At 44.9% G+C, this 23,886-nt stretch overlaps 2 protein-coding genes across 2 annotated transcripts; one reads left to right on the top strand and one right to left on the bottom strand.

Annotated features, from left to right (window-relative positions):
• Nucleotides 1–245: 245 nt before the first annotated feature.
• LOC306776695 (transmembrane protein 168-like) lies at nt 246–6,322 on the top strand. The gene is made up of 4 exons (XM_079267482.1): nt 246–1,760; nt 2,454–2,596; nt 2,865–3,139; nt 3,455–6,322. Exons 1-4 carry the CDS (start codon nt 630–632, stop codon nt 4,000–4,002), a joined length of 2,097 nt encoding a protein of 698 aa, XP_079123608.1. The 5' UTR covers nt 246–629; the 3' UTR covers nt 4,003–6,322.
• Nucleotides 6,323–8,755: 2,433 nt separating this feature from the next.
• On the bottom strand, nt 8,756–23,591 carry ptdss2 (phosphatidylserine synthase 2; the record flags this gene model as incomplete). The annotated part of the gene is made up of 13 exons (XM_079266970.1): nt 23,425–23,591; nt 22,622–22,993; nt 19,959–20,060; nt 17,046–17,128; nt 14,509–14,576; nt 13,806–13,940; nt 13,092–13,142; nt 12,440–12,553; nt 11,236–11,354; nt 10,740–10,854; nt 10,183–10,328; nt 9,723–9,908; nt 8,756–8,909 (listed from the first exon to the last, which is right to left on the bottom strand). Exons 2-13 carry the CDS (start codon nt 22,858–22,860, stop codon nt 8,756–8,758), a joined length of 1,512 nt encoding a protein of 503 aa, XP_079123096.1. The 5' UTR covers nt 22,861–22,993; nt 23,425–23,591.
• Nucleotides 23,592–23,886: the final 295 nt, after the last annotated feature.

The following is a 23,886-nucleotide window of genomic DNA, read 5'->3' as shown; positions in this document are numbered from 1 at the left end:
TTCACACTATTGCCCCCATTTGCTTACATTTTGAGCACAGACTGGGCCTTTAACAGCTCCTGCTTACATTGGCCATTTACAGTGCTACAACAGTGGGCATAAATAAAGTGGCATGAAGTAAAAGTAAATCTCCACTCAAGCTCCATGTGAGATAATATTGAGTTTAAACTTTTTCGGTCAAGGGCTAAAAAGCATCTAAAAACGCTTTATGCCTTTACCGATGGTAAAACAGTTTTGACCCTTAAAACTTGCCGTAGTAGTCGAAGCCAGGCAGCGTCATGGCGTCATGTCAACTCGAAACTTTTGACGCGACAAACTTTTCAGCGGAAATGTATTCCCTGTCCTGACAGCTGGTTTCAGGGCGCTTCAACCTGAAGACGCATTAAACCCACATCGGACATCAGATGAAAAGCAATATAAACAACGTGAATCATCAACATGTAAATATTTCGGCGTGAAAATGAACCGCTATTAGCTAACGGTGGTTAAGCTAGCCACACGTTCAACAGGGTCGCCAGCTAACGTTAAGTTAGTTAACGAGCCGGATTTAAAATGCCATAACGGAGAATAAACCGACTGCAACTCGTTTCCTCTTTTGGGACTTTGGATAGTCAGTCGTTCTTGTCAAGATGTGTCGTTTTCTACGATACTGTGTCAGCCACTCTCTCCGTGCAGCGATGGTCCGACTCAATGATGTCAACGTAGAGGAGGGGAGCCTGCGGCCGTCTGTCCGGTGGCTCGGCTACCTGTCCCTTGTGGTCGCCCTGTTGTTGGGGCTCTATGCCCGGTGGGAGAAGACCGCGGAGACCACTCTTCTTGTCATTTTCGTTTTGGCTCTACTCGTCCTCGGAATAGCGAGTGTACTGTACTGCTACCTCCGCGTGGAGAGGCTCAGCCTCAGTCTCCTCCACCTGTGGTTCGGTTTCTTGCTGGGATTGCAGTGTTTCCTCAGCAGCCCGGCTCTGCAGAGCGACGTGAAGGCGCAGGCGGCCGACTACCTGCTGCTGGCCAGCATGTGTTTGAGGACGCTGCGGGCGCTGCTGGAGAGACTGTTCGGATGCACCACGTACCGTCCCGCCTTCCTCACCTCAGCGGAGGGGCTGGAGATGGTCGGCTTCGCCGCTGCCAGCACCACGTTGCTCATCCGGGACTCCGTGAGCGTGACGGTGCTGGTGGCAGCGCTGGCCGCGGTTATGGTGGCCATCCGGGTGAAGGCTTTCCTGGCTCTTCCCAACTTGGTCTGCTTCGTCGCCGTCGCCGCCGCGCTGTTCTTCGAGTCTGTGAACAGCTCCACCAACCCTTTCGCCCTCGCCTGCTTCTTCAGTCAGCTCATCTGCGACCCTCTGCTGGATGTGTTCTTCAGTGGTCTCTCTGTGACCGAGCGGTGGCAGCCTTTCCTGGCGTGTCGGGGCCTGTGGCGCCGGCTGTCCCTCCTCCCTCTGACGGTGGTGGAGGTGATCTTCATCATTCTGGCCGCTCAGAAGCTGAGAGACCTGGACCGGTGGTACCTGACGATCCCGGGCTTTCTGTTGTGTGGGCTCTTCTGGGTCGTCTGCCACATGGTGTTGGTCATCACGCTGTGGGGCTTTCACACCAAGCTCAGTGAATGCCAGAGGCTGTGCTTGTCCCAGGGGTCAGGGGTCGGCGGCCTGCACAAGATTATGGCCTCAAAGGGCATGAGACATGTCTGCCTCATCTCTCAGCACCTGGTGTTGTTGTCGCTGGTGTCAACTGTTGCTGTTACCGCACTTTGTTGGCAGGTAGGGGGCAAGCAAGACGACATATATCTTATACTTGTACAGAGATCCTCAGATCAGCTGAACACCACAGGGCTCTGTAAATACAATCTGTGGCAAATTTGGAAATGCTGTGAGCACAAAAACAGAATTACGATATTGGGAATTTAAACAAAACAATGAACAAATACCAGTACACTGCTATCTGTTAAGTTTTCCTTTTTCTTTCTACAGGGACATGAACACGAATTTTGTTGTCCATGAAGAACAAAAGAACAACACGTTAGCAGTGTGTGGGTATTTTCTTTGTCTTCTAAGACCACCAGTGTTTACTTGGGACCCACTGTATGATTTCCCATCAATCCACAAGACAGAAAAGCCTGAAAAGTAAATGTTATTTTGCAAAGCAGAAAAAAATATTTTTTTGTGACCCCTCAGGTTTATCTTGAGAACCCTTGTCGGGGTCCTGAACCTCAGGTTGGGAACCACTGGTTTGGACAATGGGACACGTCTGAGGATCTAAGAATGTACATTTATATTTAATGTTATTAAAAGACATGCAGAACCTGTGTAGTTAGGAGCATATTCTTGTTCTCAGCTGTTAATTATATTCAGTTTTCATGTAAATGCAGATGCATGTTGCCATTTCTTCCACAGTATTTCTTTCTTACTCTGTGTAACGTCAACATGTATTTGCTTCGTGACTGTGCTCCGCAGGCCTCCAGCAGTATCTTTCTGAGCGTCTTCCTGCTCGTCCTGCCTCTGGAGTCTCTGTTTCACGGGCTGTTCCACGAGCTCGGGAACAGCCTCGGAGGAACCTGTGTGGGCTACGCAGTGGTCATCCCCACCAACATCTGCAGGTAGTGTGTGAAGCATACAAGCCAGATGTACCGTATGGCTCTACCAGGGTAGTAGTCGACACAAAAACATCCCATAATATGAGGACCGTTCGCCCAGCTATGAATCAATTGTATTAATCCTGATATTTGAAGTGTCAGATAACAGTAAGACGTAGCTATTCTGTACCGCTTCCTGAAGAGTGATTCAAGTTTAAAAACATATTTATAATTAAAATGTTGTTTTGACACAACTCATCCTCCTCCTGTTTTCCTTTTCTCTGCCTCGTAGTCTTGACGGCCAGCCCATGCTGCTGCCTCCAAGCCAGGTTCAGGAGCTGAACGAGCGCTCGACGGGCATGTTGAACCACATTCAGCGCTTCTTTGCCCACCACTTCATCGAGATTTTTGGCGGCGACTATTTCACCTGCGGGGTGACCCGGGAGGCTCTGCAGGCAAAGATCAAAGCCTTCTTTGAGCTTCGCACGGCAGACGGACCGCGCCACGACACCTACGTGATCTTCTACAGCGGCCACAGTCACCACTCCGGAGAGTGGGTCCTGGCAGGTGAGAGGGGGAATCAAGTTGAAGCAGTTAGAAAGGTTGATTTATTGATCGGATCAGAGTTACCTCAATTACAAGTTAGTGTGCAAGACTTAGAGGAGCAGCTTGTCAATAAAATGAGAATAACTCAGCCCAACTTAAGTGGGCCTAATGCTGCAGTCACTGCAGATCAGCATCCTGTCCTCCCATTCATTCGAGTGGGGCAAGTGCGTTTGGGCTATGGTGGTTTATGGTAAACTATACTATGACTACATATAATATAGATGTATCTAATATTATTGTGATTTTGACTGAGCTGGTTTCTGTGTTGCTCATCAGGAGGAGACACTCTTCGCCTGGATCAGATCCTGGAGTGGTGGAGGGAGAGCAACGGCAGCTTCTGCTCTCGCCTCATCTTTGTGCTCGACTGTAACCGCTCTTTGCCGTGGGTGGACGCGGTGAAGAAGGTGGAGGGTCTGTACGTCGCCGTGCAGGGAGCGACGCTCACTCTGGTGACCGATGTCGAGCATCAGGATCCGCCGCGGCTCGGAGACTTCACCTCTCAGTGGGTGGAGTTTAACTGCAACTCAAACAGCAACGTCCAGTGGTCGGAGAGCGGCAGGGCGGTTTTAGCCACCTACGGTATCTCCAAATACTGGAGCGACTACACGCTGCACCTACCGACAGGAAGCGACGTTACCAACTACTGGAGCATGTACTTCCCTCGGATGACCTACCCAGTGGTACGCTCTGTGGTTAGCGGGTGGCAGTCCGACGAGCCGTGGCTCTGCACTATCTGGCTGCGATATCTTAAGAGAGTCAAACTAAACTTGTTTCCACCAGCGATCCTGGACACTGGCCAAGGCTTCAAACTGGTGCGCTCATAGAAATATGAGGAAGTTATCTTACAAAAGTCAAGTTTCTTGGACCTTGAAAAATAGGCAGTTTTTATGGTTAACGCGCGCTAACCATCACTTAGTTACTGATTGGTCGGTTTGGAATTTGTCTACTTTAGTGCCAGGTTTTATATTCTGCAAACTTTTCTATAAATGTGTTTCGAGCTGTGATTTAGAGATCTTAACATCCCTCAAGGTGTAGGATGAGCCTGAGCAAGTTGACTCAATTTTGCACATATTTGTGTAATGTTTCCTGTTAGATTTGATTCCACCTTGTTTTTAAGAACAGTCGTGCCTTTTACTCGAAAATCACCAAAGAATATCCAGCTGGCCAGGCTGATTATATATATATTTTTTACCTTTTAACCAAAGTGGCATGAATCAGATAACCAACATGTAAGTATTGTGACTGTGGAATGATTCCCGTTACACACCGCTGCACCACACTATGCATTCTCATGTCCAGGCTTTGTGTCTGTTGTAACAGCATGTTGCAATGCTTTTAGGGGTTCTGTATTTAAATGCTCTCCAGCTGCTTCAGGGAGTCCAGAGCGAGTTTAAACTACACACGGCTTTGTGTGAACTATTTATGGAGTTGAGTGCGTCTCATGACGGGATCCCTGTTCTGCCTGCGTGGGGGTTCATCGCAGTTTACCGGGTTATGCAAGATTATTCAGGTGGAAGATGTTTGGAACTATGCAATAAAGGAGAAGTGGGACTTCGCTGCCAAAATGTAATCATTAATTTAACGGAGTCCTTGTTGGATTCATTCTCCAATAAACTAAATCAAAACAGGTTATTTCATGTTTTGGGGACTAGGACTAATCTTCCATACATAAAACAATATCTATGTCATTTGGCACAGATTATAGGGAAAGTAGACATCTATACTTTTTGTTTTATTAAACAGAGATTTCCTTTAAAGAACTGCTCCTTTTAAACCGAAGTAAGTATTTAATCATCATACATTTTGACTTGCGTGTAGAAACATTATGAATTTCAGCTTCATTAACTGAACAAATGCCAAATTATACAGTCACGTCACAATAAGTTTCCTTTGGAATTGAACTGTAAAATCAATTTACCAGCCCCAAGATTAACCAAAGCACTTTATGTTCCTCATTCAATGCACACAATCACCATTGAAGACATCCCACTCATTGGGAATGGTGGGATTTAGTGTCTTGGTTAAATCCACTGTAACACGCAGACTGGGGATTGAACCACCAACCCTTTGATCAATGGGAAACCTGCTCAATGGTAAGGACTGTAGCTGCTGAAAGAATGAGGAACGTTTTGTACTATTGCGAAGACAAGACTGCTCCAAAATATATTAACATAAATCAGCCACAGTAAGCTTGATTATAGTGCTGTTGGTATAGTATAAGTGGAGTGCATGGTTCTGGGTTTTCATGACGATCATCTGTCCAACCAGTTTGCTTTGTCAGTGAAATATTTCTCTGCAAAATGTCGCCATTTCCTCCGGGACCGAGTTCGTGCAAGGCGTACACTATAAAACGCAGATCGGCAGAGATCTTTTCCAGACGTGGTTTGTGTGCGAGTAATTGCAGAATTGCGGCAGTGTATGGTTGATTGCGTGCAGCGTAATGTCTCAGGGAGACATCAATTATTGTTTCAATGTATGTTTTAAATCTCCTTTACTTTTTACGACTGAATTTTATTTCTTACACTGTTTCTTTAATTGTTTTTAAATCTCCTTTTCTTTTGCCTTATGTTTTGATGCTTTTAATGGTTTTATGTGAAGCACTTTGAATTACCTTGTTGTTGAAATGTGCTATACAAATAAACTTGCCTTGCCTTGCCTTGCATGGTGACATAAAATGTACAACTAACTCCAAAAATGTCACTTCCTCATTTTATCCTATAAGTCACTTGTTGTCAAATTGTCTAATGAATGAATGCTTTAGTTACAACCAAAAACATCTCCTGTGTGGTCACAGTGACATTGACAAATTCTAATCTGTTCATTCAACTTGACGCTTGTGCCAAATTTGAAGAGGCATGAAAAAAACATCGTATCGTATGCCATAGACACTGTCATAGTATTGTCCTGTTTGTGTGTGGCTGCTTTCTCTGCAGGTACTGGCGGTGAGAGTGGAAGAGGGTCATCACCACACGAGGGGGAAAAGCTTAGTTGCTGGCTCTCTCCTCCCTGAGACAGCCTTTTGGTTTTGGGATGTTTGTCTTGTTGCTGCACCTTAAAACTTTGCACTAACACTCATGCGTGTCACTGTTAGTTTAGTTTTCCTATTATGGTATTCTTTAAATAAAACAATGTTTTGTTAATTGGCTTGGTTGTGCGTGTCTCCCTCCTTCCCTCCCTGTTGAAAAAAGTCAAAGTATATATTTTTAAATCATAGTATGTTGAAAAAGTCATTCAAAAGTAATATTTGCTGGAAAGCTTCACCGCATGAAGCCTCATCTCGCCATCGCTATGAAATCGTCATAACCAGCGTGTGAGTTCTCGAGCCAAACGCGTGTTTTATGAGGTCACAGTGACATTTGAACAAAGCAATTCATCCTTGAGTCCCAAGTGTGTGTGCCAGATGTAATGAAATCCCATCCAAGTGCTCCCGAGAGATCACTTTCACGAGACTTGGCACGACGTGGCCTTCAGCACGGAAACATACAAATCAATCACTGAATTCAGGTTTTCAGTACATTTTATTGAAAACATTATAAAATGATGTGGTGCAGCAGCATATTTCAGTTTTTAAGATCTTTACGATGTTCACATTGATGACCATGGAGACAACAGAACAGCTATCGCCCCCATGTGGATGCAATTGAAATTACACTGAACCCTTAAACACTTAAGGAAAATGTCCTTTTTATTTCGTCCCACCTGCTCACTAATGAGTTCAGTTTCTGAATTCCAAATGTTGCGATTTCAGAGCTGATGTGCAAATTCACGGCGTGCGCTGGTTTAAGCACGGACGCAGGTACACAGAGAAACCCCAGCATTGGAGCATTCTGAAAAGTTCAGAACATCTTAAGCGGCAACTAGCTAATCAGCGCTTGATCTACAGATTCTTTTCTAAACTCATTTTGTCAGACAGAAATGGACAATGTCCATTTAATGATTCATCGTTCTCTTCAAATATCTGGTTCGTTTTGTCAAACAGTTAGACAAAATAGTTGCTGGTTAACTTTCAGTCATAACAACTTTCGCAACTGAAAACTACCGAGATGATTACACATTCTTAGACTGAGACATTGAGGTCGGAGTTCAGTCGAAGTCAATTTGCTTTCAAAGGTCTGACCTCCAGATGTCAATTTCTTTTTTGGAAAACAGAAACGCGTTTGCTGACGTGACACGATCCCGATGGCTTTGGGGCTCTGCTTCAGTTGAAATGAACAGGAATCTGAATGAGGTTTAACAGCTGTTGGAGCAGCTGACGTGGGTCTGAGTGGCATTTATGGCTTTAGCAAGACTGGGATCTAAGCTTTGGCTTGCTGCATGTGCAATATGGAAAATCCAGAGCTGGAAAAGGACGCTTCTCTCTCCCCACCTCCCTCTCTGACTGATGGAAAGGTTGGTTTTCATTTTGTTTCAGCTAACTCAGACACAGCAGAGCATGAGATTTTTAATAAAAGTCAAGAGTTAAATTAAAAGAAATTAAAAGAATTTGGCATTAAAGTCACAGTGTGATGTGACTTAATCAGTTGAGCCCAGCCTTGTATTATTCAATCCTGTAGCAGTGGAGGAAGGTCCACATCCTTACTTTGCCGTATTGGAGGCAGCACGTCTGGGTCACAACGGAGCACATCTTTTCTATACCTGCGATTGTCACCGATGTGTTCGCTGGAGTGCTGCAGATTTCTCAGTGCCTCGTTTCCCAAAATAGGAAATTGAGTACAATCTAGTGTTCATCATCGCTTTACCCTAAAGAAATAACAATGATGATCAGAGAACATTGACAAATGACCCCGTATATCAAGTATAATCAGCAGTTAAATAACTAGAATATTGGTACATATTGATTTATTCTAAACAACGTTTTTTGTGGTTTTTTTAAGAACAAAACCAGAGAGGAGCTGAAGGCTTTCGCCAGTTTTTCCTTTCTGCGTCAGACTGAGCGAGGATCCCCAGCAGCTACAAGGACCTCTCGGCTCGGTTCTCCCAGGAATGACAACCTGGACTGTAAACGAAACCTAAGAAAATGCACAGAACACACGGAACGAAGCATATTTACAGTGGCGGGCATGTTTCTTCTTCAATGATAGAGAGGGCAACGAAGAAAATGAAAAAGAACTGCTGTGTATTATTGGGCACAAGTCGATCTACTTCCCTGGTCACTTGTATCCCTCCTGCCACTAGTTTCCCTCTTTGACTCAACGCTGACCCGACGCCCAAACTGTTTGAATAAAACAAAAATGGATCAGTGTGTAATTTCCCAAATGCTCTTAAAAATTAGAATGAGGTAAATCCCTGTAGTAAGACAATAACTTGACAATTCACAGAATGAAAATTGCCCGATTCCAACCCCCGCCTCTGTTGAATGACGACTGGGTTCATGTAGGCACAGAAAGAAGTCAACACAGCACATACACGTGTCCGTCTGTTTGGCTCTACGTGTGTCTTTTAGTCACGAATCTCCTTCAGTCGTCTCGTTCCCCCCCCCCCCCCCCCCAATCAAACCTTGTCCTTTCCCCTTCAGTCGCACCCGACCGACCGGATACGACTCTGGCGTCGTCGTCGTCCCCCCCCCCCCCCCCCCCCTCAGGACTTCCGCTGCCGCACCGTCTCGGAGCTGCCGTTCAGTTTGCTCCGCCCAGACGGGGCGGCCGTGCTGCCGTTGCCCAGAGGACGGTCCCTGTCCGCGGGCACTTCCTGTTTGCGTTGACGGGTCTCTTTGTAACGGAGCGTGATGTCCCTGTGAGAAGAGTGAAGAAATGTCGACACACTTGTTAATAGAAAACCCACTTTGGGAACAGTTCCTCCCGACTGCTTTCTGTTCCTCCTCATTCAAAACGACCTCACAAACGAGATCAAATATTGAAATCTAAATCATCTGCAGGTACGGAAGCTGATTTCAGTGCGTTTCACTTGTACAATACAACAGTGCTGACAGAAGGGAGCGCCTCTCTCCTACACGGACATTACTGCTGAGCATGAGCAGGGAGGAGAAAGGATGTGGGAGGAGAAAATAGACCAGCAGCTTAACATGCTGGGGGCTATGGGGCTGGGGGCTATGGGGCTGGGGGCTATGCTCAACAGGAACACGACTCAACAGAAGAGGGAACCAAAGCACACGTCACCTAAAATATACTGCTGCATGAGGTCATGAGGAAAAAGTGATAAAAGAAATCCCATCGGATGGGATCAAAAGCACATGAAACCATGTTGATGAAATTAAATTGATTATTGTAAATAAACTGTATTTTTTTGCAACAGTGACGGAGAAGAAATGGTTATTTATTAAAGGCGGTGTTACCCGACTGTACACACATGTGAAACATTTGAACCTGAAGTGTGTGAAAGATGTCTTTACAGTTTGTATCTCTCACACCCTCTTCCTGTTTCGCACACTTTGCATGGCTGTTATAATATTTCATTACCTGAATCGAATGAGCACAGAGTTTTATAATTTCCACGTCTTATGTCTTTACAGCAGCTTTGTACCCCCCCCCCCCCCCCTCCTCCTCCTCCTCCCCCTCTCTGCATAGTAACCCACCCCACTTCTTACCGGATGAAAAACCGCCACAGGGTCCAGGTAAAGATGAGGAGGATTCCCAAGAACCAGCACTGCGTGACGACGAAGGGGATGGGCAGCATGATGGTGTTGGGATCATACTTGACCACAATGAGGAACTCCGTCACCGTGATGGCTGCCACCAGCCACGCCTGCTGGCCAAGCTTCTTGTGGAACTTCCTGTGCAGAGAATTACATAGAAAAGTGTTTTTATGGAAAAGTGAGAATGTTTTTCACGGTTTACAGGTAAGCACCGACGAGACACATTATTGCATAGCAGCGCTCAAAGTTACACACCTGCACAAAAAGACGTCTATACAACACTGTACATACAATGCCAACAAGCTCCGAATGCAACAAAAGTATCTTTTATGAATCAGCATTGAAGACCATGTGTGGTTGAAAGGTTTCACTCCGTTACGAACCCCTTTATCCCCCAACAGCTGCTACTCACGGGTCATCCATGAAGTCGTAGATTTCCCTCATGGCTACGCCTCCAACGTTGACAAAAAAGACCAGGCGGAGCAGCACCAGGTAGTGTTCAGGAGGCATCCACAGCACAAACTTCAGGTAGAAGGTGTTCAGCTCCGCCAGGAGGAACTGGGAAAGGAGGAGATCGAATAACATCCGTCTTAATTTAGGAGCACTAAGAAAGGAATGACTTCAAGATAACAGAATAGGACGTCGCTTGTGCCCTGCACCAGCTGTGGAAGTATATCTTTATCTGTGGGAAGCGACTCATGTTTTGATGTGTCGATAAATACTGAAGTTATTGAATCAATCAAAAATGACAAATGCAGAATCGATGTGGCTAAATAGCTTCAGGAAGAAGCTGAGAACAAAGTGACGTCTTAAAACCCTCGACTGTGCAGCTCATAGAAGCTTAGAGCTCATGAGAACTCAATATTACATTTTCACTATTTGTCCTTGTAATGAGTCCTATTCTTGGTTTCCATGACGACAACTTGTCCCCTCTTCTCGTGTCAATAAACAGAACAGGATGTGTCTCACCATAAAGATGATGCCTAGCACAGCAAGCCAGCGACGAAGGTTTGAAGCAGGCTTCCACTCAAACTTTACCCAGCTGTACGGCGTGAACTGGAACGCGATACGCTTTATCTTCCCCCTGAGAGAAGGCACAGAGGAGATATGGTGAGAAATAAATGTACATACATTTCTAACACGGCAACGCTAGGACTTACTGGAATTAAAGGGGCAATACCACCCCACTAGCTCACCATATGTCAAATGGCAACAAAGACGTTCTGTCAAAAACGAGCCAATATCTTTAAACGTGAACATTATATCTTATATCTGTCACACAACAGACACAATAAGTGTGGAGTTAAGTTCAAGAAATATAGTGAAATACATAGCATACATTGTCAAAATGCTGTGGTTTCAGTTCTACAAGAGTAGAGTTCTGATGGTGAGTTCATCACATTGAATGAATCTTCCTTCAGAAAGGCTGTTTCCAGTGTTTGGTGCAGCGAATGTTAACTCGTACTTGTATGTAGGAATGTTCCACAGGCCCTGCCACTGGTAGGGCTTCATCGACAACCAGGCCAGGGCCTTCATGCCACAGTAGATCCCGAGACCGTTACACACCAACACATCCATGATCCACTAGAGGGAGATAAACATAACGGTTTAAGAAAAGTAGAACATTAAAAAAACATCACCTGTGATCCACCTACACAAGTTTGCCAGATTAAAGCTTTTCTCAGGACGGGGTGGGCGACGGCGGAAACAGATCTCCTCGACTCGCCCACTAGTTTAGTGACAGGCTGGGAGGGGAAATTCACACTTCAGCATTCCTTTACTTTAACACCCTGCTGTTTGGTGACCTTAGAAAATAAACCCCAGCATCGCCTCTCACACCTGAAACCTGGTTTATGTACGTCGTCTGAGGCACCAAAGACCTTTGTGTGCAGAATTGTTTCTTTCTCTTGAAAAGACAAACCATATTTAGTAAATGACTTTCTATTGACGCGGTCTACCTAATGTGTGTTATTACAGTCAACAGCGCGTCCTCCTTTAATACCCCACTACTTATCTGTTCACATTCCATGATGTCGCTCTGTTGCTTTAGAATACTTTATGTGATTTCCTCTGCCATCACTTGTTTTTGCTTCAACCGCCTAGTTTCCCACTTGCACAATAAAAAGGTTCTTGTCACTCAAACAAATCACCACTTTAATTGCTCCCGTAAATCTCAACAGCAGATTTGCAGAACACTGCACCGGCAGGCATTAGGTAGCAGGATATCACAAACATATCCACGCTTCCTTTAACTTCCCGCGACAGACACTGCTCCACATTGTGCTTTCACCAGCTCAGGAGGACAGTGACCTTTGCAAAGTTGAGCAATTTCCATACACGGTGAGAAGTTGACCAATCCGTCCTGCTGAAGAGCTCGTGAGAAGCCGAGTTCCAGACAGACTGAAGAATTTCTAACAGCCTCGTTCACTTCACCCCGACCCTCCGATGTCTGCAACTGGTCAATATGCAACCATGTTTGATTTCTGTTTGTTTACGTCTACGTTTTTGGACAAGTTGTGTCCGTTTCTCACCAGTATCTCCAGCTAATGTGGCCACACACCGGGAGTTTGCTTGTTCACTGCAGCACATTTAAATGTAACACCACTCTGAGGGCAGACCTGTTGATTCTGAGGTGGGCAGAGGAGAAGAGCAGCCATATTGGTACGTACATGGTCCCACCAGCACTCAGAGAAGTTGGGTAACTGGTGCTCCAGGCTGTATTCCAGGAACTCGAACATGACACTGATTATCATACACATCCACCAATCGCGAATCATCAGAGTCTGAGGATGGAAACAGAGCAAAAGGGGGGGAGGGCGAGTGGGAGGGGGTGAACGGTGTGGAGTGGGAGGCGGTCAACAAGATACCGTAGGGAGAAACTTCTCTCATTGCTGAAAATGCAACAGAGCACACCAGCGCTGTCAGTCTGTTTCACACAGCAGCAGGCTCAACACCGTGGAGGTCTATTTTAACATCAGACAATAAATGACAGGTTTTATCCCAATGCATGAATAACACACGAGTTGGTGTTCAATGATTAAGGTGTTAGCAATCTTAGGGAGTCAGTTTGATGAAAATCTCTTGCTCTTCACTGTATTGAAATGTGTGTAATCTGTAATCATTGGCGAAGAGATTGTTGTCATTCCCATGCCAACAAGCCTGACTGACGCATATAAGCTTTATCTTATTTGATGTCACATGCTCAGCTGCTTTCATGATTCATTAAGATTGAGCAGGTGAAAATCAGACAGGCTGGTCTTTAATACATCATTGGACAATAACAGTGTAGTTGAAGTTGTGTTAAGCCTTCGCCATACACACCTTGATGTACCATCCCAGGAAGTGAGCCGGAACAAAGCCGTCCATCTTGTCCTGTAGAGACAAACCAACATGGTCATTGAACAAAGTCAGTCCTTACACACAATACGTTTCAATACCAAACAACAAATCTGTAAAATAATCAACAGACGACTCATTAATGAAAATACTCATTCGTTGCAGCGCTACTCTTAACTACATGTCTCTATGTTCTCATTGAGAACACCGAGTTCACATTGGTACCAACCAGACGTGAGCCCAGAGAGTACTCGGTCATCATCAAGCACAGGAATAAAATACATCCAGAACCAGTTCTCCTCTGTGTTTAAACAGCTGAGTTCAACCACATCACATTTATATTCATTTCTTTTATCCCGAGTCATTTCAGGGTGTTTTACGTTATTTTACCCGTAAGTCCAAAATTGTCTACAACTCAAGTGAGTGAGTGAGTGAGTGAGTGAGAGAGTGAGAGAGAGAGTGAGAGAGACAAAAGGAGAGAGTGTGGATGAAAGAGGGAAAGAAACAGATTCATTTAGGCTGCCATGCTATTTGAGATCTGGGTCTTTTTTCTTTTTAGTAATAATTAATTCTTCAATCCTACTGCATACTCAAAATGTGTTTCAAACAGAACGACAAAGCTGAAAACTTGTTCACGCACAAATGAGACATACAACCTGTCAACCAGGTGCATCTGTGACACCACATGAAACGTCTTACCCAGATGTTGTGGAAGGGGTCGGTGGTGTTGCCTGGGTCGTACAAATGGCAGTTTCCTCCATAGTCGCGCTCCGGGAGGGCAACCCCAAGCTTTGGGTCAATGTACTTCATGAACTGTCGTCCATCGTGCACCGTCTGGATAACGGGCGAGGAAGAAGTACAGAAACGATCAGTGCTTATTCTCCCTGAGAAGGAGCTTATTACAGATTTTAATGGAGGATTTCACCGAGCTACACTTCTAATTTTCCTTGCACGAGTAAAGATGCAGATGGCGTAAGTATTTTAACAGAGTCTAGGCCTGGTTAAGGTACAGTTTGCCGACTGTGTTGCTATTTTTCAGGGTCTGGCTCTGACATAATTAAACTGGGAGAGAAAAGAGGCTTCCAGGGTTCCAGATGTGGGAGGATCACAGAGATTGGTGTAATCCTGGTTTTAAGATGTTTGTCCTCAGGGTGTAGCTCCTTTACTTTGATTTGTAGACACCAGTCCACGACCTAAACCAAGAGCTCAATGTGAATATGAAAATAATTCTGCTGCCTTGTTCTGGGAGCGGAGATTGTGTCACTGTACCCGAGAAGGAGCTGTAAATGAAACCCTTTTTTTATGTGTGCATGTGATTGCTATACGTGTTTCCCTACATCAGTGACTGTTCAAGGGTGAGTGTTTCAGCCCATCGAGGTATTGATATCATCTACACACCAACCTGGAAGAGGATGAAGATGAGGAACAGCTCATAGACGACAGTGACACAAAGCCAGAACCTCCAGTAAGCTGAGAGAGAGAGAGAGAGAGAGAGAGAGAGAGAGAGAGAGAGAGAGAGAGAGAGAGAGAGAGAGAGAGAGAGAGAGAGAGAGAGAGAGAGAGAGAGAGAGAGAGAGAGAGAGAGAGAGAGAGAGAGAGAGAGAGAGAGAGAGAGAGACAGAGAGACAGAGAGACAGAGAGAGAGAGAGAGAGACAAAGAGTGGGGTTAATATTTCATGAAACTAATCACAGTCGTCTCAGATAAGACCAGGACGCAGCGACGGTGGCCTTGCAAAATAGACAGCAAAGATAGCGGAAGGGGAGGACAATAAAGCGTCAGGTATGCAGCCAATGGCAGACTTCTACCCACAGACTTCATCCAGCGAGTGAGGCCATCTGGGAATTAAAATTACTGCAGCTTTTGTTTTGTCTGTTGTTTGAAGGCGGCATTTACAGATTATTCTTAACAGTCCAAATAGAATGGGAGTGATTGTTTATTTTGTGAGTGACATTATGTCCAAGGCACACAGACCTTGTTGACAGTACGGTGATGTAACAATGAAGACTTTCACAATACATAAATCAGTGTGTTAAAGTTAGTGGATGTGGTGAAAGCACCGTGTAATAAATGACACACAAAGGGGTTCAATTCAACAGCCGCTGTCGTACTAACTTCTTGTGAATCTTTGTGTATTATCTCAGTTTGCTGCAACACACCCAGCCGGGGGGGGGGGGGGGGGGGCTGCATGAGATGCAGCTTGTAAATCCTAAAGGCTGTGTTGTCATGGTACAAACCTGTGCTGTTTCAACACAACTGCAACAATCTAAAACAACAATTGAACCTACTGGCTCAACAGGTCAGGGAGTATTACGCAATCAGTTAAAGCACACACACCCCCCCCCCCCCCCCCTTGTTTTTCAGTCCACAAAAAGAGAGGACAAAAAGGCACAAATAATGCAACAGCAGCAGCCCAAATTCTTGGCCGGCCACTTCACGCCACCAACAACCGGCAACATTCAGAGTGTGCCTCTCCATCTGACCTCCACACCCTGTTGTCTTCCTTCCTTCTTGCCTTTCCTTCCTTCCTTTCCTTCTGATGTCAGTGGGAACATGTTGTGCGACAGATGAGATGCATCTTTTGCATGACTGACCTGGTTAAAAACCTAAATAGCAAACTACTTTTATGAACTGCACTTGTATATATAGAAGCCTCCCTTTATATAATGTAGCAAATTAAAGCAACAGTAACATTTAGGGGGATCTATTGGAAGATATGGAATAGAATATTGGCCTGTGTGTTTTCTTTAGTGTTTAATCACGTGAAAATAAGAATCGTTGTGTTTTCGTTAACCTAGAATGATCCGTTTATATCTACGTTCGGAGCGGGTCCTCATCACAGGACAGTCCGGCGTGTTGCTACAGGAACCAACCTGCTGCAGACTCTTATCAACGATCAACTATCACATCCGAAGGCTCCGCAAGTTGTCGCGACGCTGCGCCGTGGCCCTCTGAATTTTTGTAACGAGGCGCTCGTTCCACGATGCATTGCACGAGTGTAAGCAAAGCCTAACACGAGCTCCAAGCGCTTTATCTAAGCCCCATTGTTGTCGTCCTTACCTACAGTTTGAATTTCAGCACCTTGAAATAGAACTGGAAACAAACACCTGCATGCGAGGTGTCCGGTTACTGAATTCCCTGTGGTCATGGTACAACACCATGTAATGCCAACTATCGTTAATCCTTGGTGTTTATTCACTGCAGTTAATTAATGCAAATGTGCCTTGCTAGTGGGTCATGGCAGTGGTCTGGAGGCTATGTAAGCAGAAGTCCCCTTTTCTGCATTTAAACAGCAGCTGATCTGTGGGAGAGGTTTACGCGTTAAGCTGGGCTCAGAATGACCCGTTTAAGGGCGCGCATCCTTTTCATGTTGAAACTATTGACTGAGCACTACAGTCCGTTCGATATTACATGCTCCCCAAGTGTGTTTACGTTGCTCTCTAAGGGATCTGCTTGGACCTAACCCCTGCCAGGAAAGCCCTCCACCGCCTTCATTTTGACAATTACATTTAGCTATCCATTGTGTGTATTGATTCCCTGCACTGAGAGGATATTCATGTTAAAGTAGAAGCCAACATGAGATTCTAAAATGTTGCTATTGAACGGCTCTCAGGTACTCTTAGCCCTCTACGGGAACAAATAACGCACCATTAAAGGGTCAGACTCAACACCACCAGCATGCTTTACAACAGTGTAAAGTTCCCGTCAATTACTGTAATGGAAAATTATATTTTCAACATCTCAGTTTGTAAAGAAGTGCTTTTTAAGGCATGGAATAAAACCATCCAACCAAACAGCTCTACGAAACCTTGACCTACTCAATTAAAAAAAAAAAATGTAACCTTTGCACAAGATGTGCACTCTTATTCTGGAGTTTTTAAAAGCTGATGAAATGTTAAAATACAACTGGGAAAGGAAGCTTTGGCCCGTGCCAGTCCTACCTGGGTGTGGTCTTGTGAAGGGTCCGTCTTTGGCTTGTGTCACTCCAAAACAGAGAAACACCAGGATGCTGGCCACAATGCCCCTACAGGACCACAATTAGAAACACACAACAAATGCAATTTAAGTTTGTGTTTTACACATATATATATTTATACACATGTACATATATGTACATATATATATATACACATATATACATACGGTCTGTGTGAATGTGGAGGTTCTTCAGGCTCAAAACACGAGCGTGAAATTGGTTATGATGCTGAATTTGAAAAAAAAAAAAAAAAAAAAAAACCAAGGTTCTGTCCGACCTCCGAAATCAGAAACGTGTAGTACTGAGCCAGAGATATGAGAGCGTAAGCAGCTCCCCGTCGGCCCTGTGAGGGCGGATCGCTTGTGGCCCTCACTGATGGGCCCTTTATTGGCAATCGGCTCAGAACGTGATCAAAACATGAGAATATAATAATAATGGAGAGCTCGGAAAATAAAATAGATTTCATGGCGCACAGGCTTGTGGCATTAACTTTTCTCTTTTCGAAAGTGTCTGTCAGGGTGATGTTGAAGCAGCTGGGGACTTTACAGCACAGAACAAATGGCCAGCTGTCTTTTTCAACTGGACTAAATTTCGTTGACAACTGCAGATTTAGTAGATTACATCACTGATTATATAATAATGCGATGACTATATTTTCAACATACTTTACAACCAGTTCTACAGGATCTGCTGGACAGATTTCTTGGCACAAGTGAAATACAGCGTCATCTGCAGGTTTACAAGAGACGTGCCAATGGCAGCTTGTTTACTTCCTCCTATAATCCAGATGTGTCTGTATATACAAATAAGAATGTGTCTGTGGATTGAAAACTATTCCAAGCCGTTCAAAGAGATCCGTGATGTCAGTGGCGTAAACAGAGCTACCAGGAGCAGGAAGAGGAAAGTATTTGATTGGGTGACCCGTCTCAGCAGCTGACCATGGATAATTACTCCCTATTACTATTTCCTCTGTGTTTACTAAGAGATTCGGCCAATCTGACCCTGCTGCTGTCAGCTTGAGTTGCCTTTAATCGCTGCTGTGATGATTTCTGTAAACCAGGACACCAGGCAAGGACGCTGCTCTGAAGGCTTAGCAACTGGACACACAATGAGATTTCAGCTCGTGCTTGCCAATAAAAGGTGGGAGCATAAGTGTGTGTGATCAAGTGAGTGTGTGTAGGTGGGAAAGTGAGTTGATGTGATTACAATCACGTGTCAAAATGAGGGTACAGGTGTGTTAACTAGTGGCAGATTAGTTAAAAGGACAATGTTTCAAAATGAGTGTGAATGGACGAGTGTATCCAACAGTGTGTCAATGACCGAGATTTGGACTGTATCTGTGTGTGTGTGTGTGTGTGTTCCTCTGCTGGGAAGAAGCTCAAGGGTCTTTATCCCGATGAGCCGGACTACGCCGACTGCAGCAAATCCAGTTAAGATCCGTCCCACAATCCCTCACAAACGCAACCTACAATCAGCCTCTCCGCCACAAACGCACACAAAATGTATGCCGCTTGCTTGTACTTGGCCTGCTTCGACCTTCCCAATTAAACTCCCACACAAACAGCCACTATTGCGTAAAAGCGAATGAATCTATACAAACTGAAAGAAACTCGTTAAGGAACTTGTTATCCACACTTTCAGTTCACATGAGCCATTAAACAAAGCAGGCCTTTTTCAGACAGCTGTCATGAGACTGAGCGTGAATCAGATGACAAGTCCTGACCAACATGATGAAGTCAAGTCAGTGCAAGTGAGCAGATCCAGGTCAGTTCGAAAGTCAGTAACTACAAATGAGAGATGTTCTTTGGTGCTTCACCGTGGAGTGATGTCAGACCACATCAACAACATCCGGACACATCTCTCACCAAAATCAATTAATCCCAACCGTAATGCTGTAATCGGTGGATTTACTCGTGCTTTTAAATTTCCACAAAGAGTCTTGAGTCAATTGCTAACCAACTTGACAGTTGAGGGAACAGAGAGAACCAGTAGGTTCATAATAAAAGGAAGAACTATATCAATTTTCCAAAATCCTGCTCTGAAGAATTTGAAGAAACGCCAGCGGAGCTTTAGTCTTCATATCAATTTTGCCACGACTAAAACAAGCCAAAACCCAAAGTAGCCACTGCATGACCCACAACTTTGCAGGAACATTTGTCAAGCCTGTCGACATGAAATCCACCCAAAGGATAAATTCACATGGTGACTCTTTTGCTTTTCTCTGTGTTAAAAGATGAAGGCATTAAACCAACTCTCCAAGTCTGCTCAAGGGGTGACCAGACACTTTTCCTTTTCATGGTCATCAGGGTTCGGTTTTCCTCGGAGGAGGGCCAGCTTGGTTCAAGGTGAATGCTACTAAGTAAGAGCTTCAATTTGAATCAATGACTTCAGCACCTCGCCCATGTGGCTGTGGCTGTGTGGCTTTATGCCAAATGGCTGTAACGGTGAAATTAGAACTGTGGTGCTTATTAGCTGGTTTTCTTATGTGACCTATTCATCAGGCTTTGAATGTCAGTCTGACATAATCCACAGAGGATTGACAAACCCTTAAACTTCACATACAAATAGGCAAACTATTTGAAATAGGACGAACAGAACTCAACAAGACAAAAAAAAAAAACGGTCAATTTCTGGTTGTACGGGGCAGGAAAACTAATCAAAATCTAAACCCGGCATGACTTAAGAATTAGAATAAACCTTGATGCTGATTGCTAATAAATCACGTTTTCTTCTAAAGATAAACTGCAGCCAAAATGATTATTCAGTCCGATCAAAGCGCCTCAGTGGATTGAGTGGGTTTTCTTTGGGCAGCCTACTGGTTTCTGCAGGCTTTTTGGCTTTGACGACACGGAGGACGTGACGAGCGCAGCCTACTGACCTCTTAGTGTTGTAGGTTGTGTCCTGCGGGGTCTCTTCCAACAGCGTGACGTAGACCAGAGCACAGGTCAATATGAACAGCACGGTCACAGTATGGGCTCGCCTGCAGTCAAAAAAAATAAAAAGAGGGAGAGATTGAACAAAGAGAGGGATATTAATAACATTTATAAAGAGGACAATTCAATAAAAGCCACTGGAGAGAGAAAGGTTGAATGTTAGCAATATAAATGCACCGTGATTAGAGCTGCAGCGCAACATCTTCTCTCCCGATATAGGTTTGGAGGTAAGGGTACTCATTATAGCGATAAAGAATTTTTTTTGTTTTGTTTGGAGCTCACTGCCGTCATCCGTCAACCTAAAGACCGTCACCTCCTCTGCCGACCCTTCTGGCTCAGAGTGAGTCACGGAGACGACGTGCCGGGTGTCATTAGCGTCGTCTCCGTGTTCCACCTCCTTCCCTGTTTGGCAGACGTCACAGGGGAGGGCCTGACTCCTCTCCTGCCTAACAACCACACAACAGCAGCCCGGCACAACCGAGAGGCAGGCTGAGCTTAAATTCACCACTAAGATGTCCAGGTAAAAGAAGCAACATAAACCGATTATATAGCTTAATGTTGTCCTGCAGGGTGGAAATGCACTCGTCAAATACAGTTTGTGACCACACTGAGATAAAAAGAAAAAAAAAGCGTGGCTTTATTTAACACGGTAGCTATTGTCAGATTCATATATTTTACCGCAGCAGCCTCTGGTTTCCATGATCTCTATTTGTAATGAATCACAAGTTCACTGGCCAGACGCTTAACATTAAACCCTGTTAAGAGTCTCCAGCTGAAGATTTCTTCTGTTCTGACTAAACGTTTCCAAGACAGTGCCAGTGGTCAGTATGCACAAAGCATCCTCAGAAGACTCTCAGAACTGAAACGTGTGGGCAGCAAATGCTATTTAGGGAAAAATCCAAAGTGGAGTGCCAGCACTAAATGTTGCGTCATCAGGCTGACTTCTATTTAAGGATCTCTCCAAAGCTATTCCTCTTTTTCTCAGTGAAAAAAACAACAACACTTCTCTCAACACCAGTCTGTGCTAATGAGGCAGATCGCACATTGTTACCTTCCTAAACCGGGAGACGGTGCCACTGTCAACAAACAGCTCGTTGGCATACCTCTAACACTTGGGAGGCTCGTGCAACTCAGCCGATGAGCTTCTGCACCGACTCCATGATCAGAAATCCATCACAAGCAACCAACTCTTCCACACCGACTTCCTCCATTTCAAAGCTGATGTGTGGTTGAGTAACACCCACGTTATTCCCAGCTGAGTTAACCACATTCAGCGCTGAGAATAAATGGCCATCATGGTGTAATTGGAGGTAGTGGTTGGAATTAGTGCATATTTGACAAAATATAAACTGCTGAATGTACATTTGTGATGACAAGAAGGAAGGTCTAGGATGCTACACATGTTAAATAAAATGTATTTCGCCCCTTTAACATGCGTGCAATATAAGCCCATAAGCATCCAGGATGCCATGTGATTCACTGTGGCCACAATTCCAAGTTGACCACAAGGCAAACAGCTACATTCTTCATTATCAGTTCTCCATTATAACAGACTGAGAGTGCCGACCCACCGCTGTGAGGCCAAATTCCTTACAAGCAAACACAAAAAAAAAAAAATCACATGCAGTATTAACCACAGCTGGTCAATTTGTGGCTCAACTGAGCTAGCGTCAGTCAAGATCATTACAAAGTTTGAATACTATATCTACATATTGCAGCCTCCAGTATTAGACTAACAAGTATCTAGAGGGTAAGGCTATAACATAGCAATGAGATATTCTCATTAAAGTTGCTCTTGGTGGAGGACCGGTCTCCTGTGTGGTCAAAGATACCGGACACCTGAGCAGATTCTTACTGCCCCTTGCTTTACACACAGAGCAGAGATGAGTCACACGCACACTTACTTAGGCTTAAGTATTCCTGGATCAACAGGTTGAAGGGCCATGGTGGCTAAACATTAAAGCAGAAGAACTGGATGTCACTTATCCCTGAACAGCCCCTTGCCCTGCACATCGCAAGCACCTGCATCCTGCCCACGTCAACGCGCTCCGTCAGCCTGTGTGCATTTGTGTCAGTGGGTGCAGAAACTCACTCCTCCGGTTTACCGCATGGCCGGAATATCTGTCTGGACTTCGCAACCGACGTGGATCTCTTTCTGCTGAAGCTGCAGGCTGGGATATTGGCTATTGGCTTGTCAACAACAAGCTCTGCGCCTGGATGTGCAATGTAAGCATCCATAACAGCACAACAGCCTTCATATAACTGAGACCCGGTGGACCTTGGTGAATCCTTCCTATCATTTTACATTTGAATAATGTCCCCCAGACACATTGCAGCTCGACATAAGACCTACTATTTAAATCCCTGTATATTTAAAGATTTGGAACAAGGTTGCAGCATTTGTTGTGATTAATGGAGGTCACTTGGGGGCCTGTCTTTCGGTTCACCTTGAAAGCCTAACGAACCTTGGTGTTGCTCATATTTCTGCAGGAACTGTGATTTAGTTTTTAAGTGTACTCACTGGTGAAAACAAAACAATAACCTCCGAGGCTGCAGCGTTTCAGTCTTTGACATTTTGCACTGTTGACATTGTCAGAAAGGCACTCACCAGAAAAAGGTGTTGGTCCCGTCGTCATAGACTTCACACTCCGTGTTTCTCCGATACATGCTCTCCCTGGAAGTCTGCTTCATCACATTACCTCTGATATGCGTGCTCGGACTCGGACAGCCCGGCTCGACCGAAACGTTGTCTTCGCCGAGCTCGGCGGCGGCGGATGCGGATGTGGCGCACTTGCCGGTAGTGTTGACCGCGGCCACGCCGCTTTTCCTCGACTCGGGCTTGGTCATGGCTTTACGCACCAACCAACCAGCACCTCGGTGCGTTAAAGTGACACCGTGCAGGTGCTGGGTTTATCACTGGGCCCGGCTCCCGTGTACAGTCATCTGTGCGTCAAGCCCCACCCAAGTGACTATCAGCATCCTGGGGTAGTCAGAGGAAAATAACGTTATTAAGACGGCACTCGGGGTGAGAGAATAACCTGAAAACCCCGTCATGTGCAGTGTGCAACTACAAGCACGAGACGTATAGTTAGCTATGACCTCTTCTCTGACACAGCCTACTCATACCAACGCATTTATTCTAAAGTAAACACAGTACGCAACGTTATTTAATTAACTGCTAAACAAATCACAACCGCTGATCTGCGTTTAGTGCAAAGCCTTGGTGTCGGACAGCATGGCTAACCGTGTTAGCCTCCGTTATGTGAAGGTTAGCAGGCTGTGTTGTGACTCGTCTACAAGCGTGTTAACAATTAAGCAACGTAAATAACACCATTGCTCGAGATACTGTTCCAACATTTAACTTAAGTGTAAAAGTATGCATTCTTCCCTGTTTAAGTTAACATTACGTACCAGTTGGATTTATTGGATTACTCTGACTGGAGTCCAGATGAGCTCGGGAGCGGCTGACGTTACATCAGTGCAAACATATGGTGCAAACGTTTGAAATCCGTGTTGACAACAATTACAAAGTAAACACGAACATACTCCGCCTGGTGACTGTCTGACACTGTTGCAACTAAAAGATAAACCGCTCAAGACCGTAGACTGTGCGGGCTACGCTCCAGACACGCATCACATGGGCATGGAGTGTATTTAAAGTCAAGGTAACAACAGCAGCAACACCATATCCGGTCTACGTTCTTCACAATAAAAGACAGTCGTGTAATCTGAGATGAAAACGAAATTATTCTGTAATCACAATATTCAACTCGGAAGTCTAACATCGGATACTCTCCGCACTAATGCTGTAGTGGCAGCCTGACCTATCTGGCGGGTTTAACAGAGGTTTATCCGTTTAAACGATTTGTTTGT

The sequence above is a fragment of the Melanostigma gelatinosum genome, assembly GCF_949748355.1.
Source record: "Melanostigma gelatinosum genome assembly, chromosome: 1".
Classification (NCBI taxonomy): domain Eukaryota; kingdom Metazoa; phylum Chordata; class Actinopteri; order Perciformes; family Zoarcidae; genus Melanostigma; species Melanostigma gelatinosum.
The sequence above is the reverse complement of the archived record's forward strand: the minus strand, read 5'-3'. Positions and strand labels throughout refer to the sequence as shown.

Coding starts and splice junctions, on each gene's coding strand:
- LOC306776695 (XM_079267482.1), top strand. CDS start 630: ATGTGTCGTTTTCTACGATACTGTGTCAGCCACTCTCTCCGTGCAGCG. Junction 1,761..2,453: donor TTACCGCACTTTGTTGGCAG/GTAGGGGGCAAG, acceptor TGTGCTCCGCAG/GCCTCCAGCAGTATCTTTCT. Junction 3,140..3,454: donor CGGAGAGTGGGTCCTGGCAG/GTGAGAGGGGGA, acceptor GTTGCTCATCAG/GAGGAGACACTCTTCGCCTG.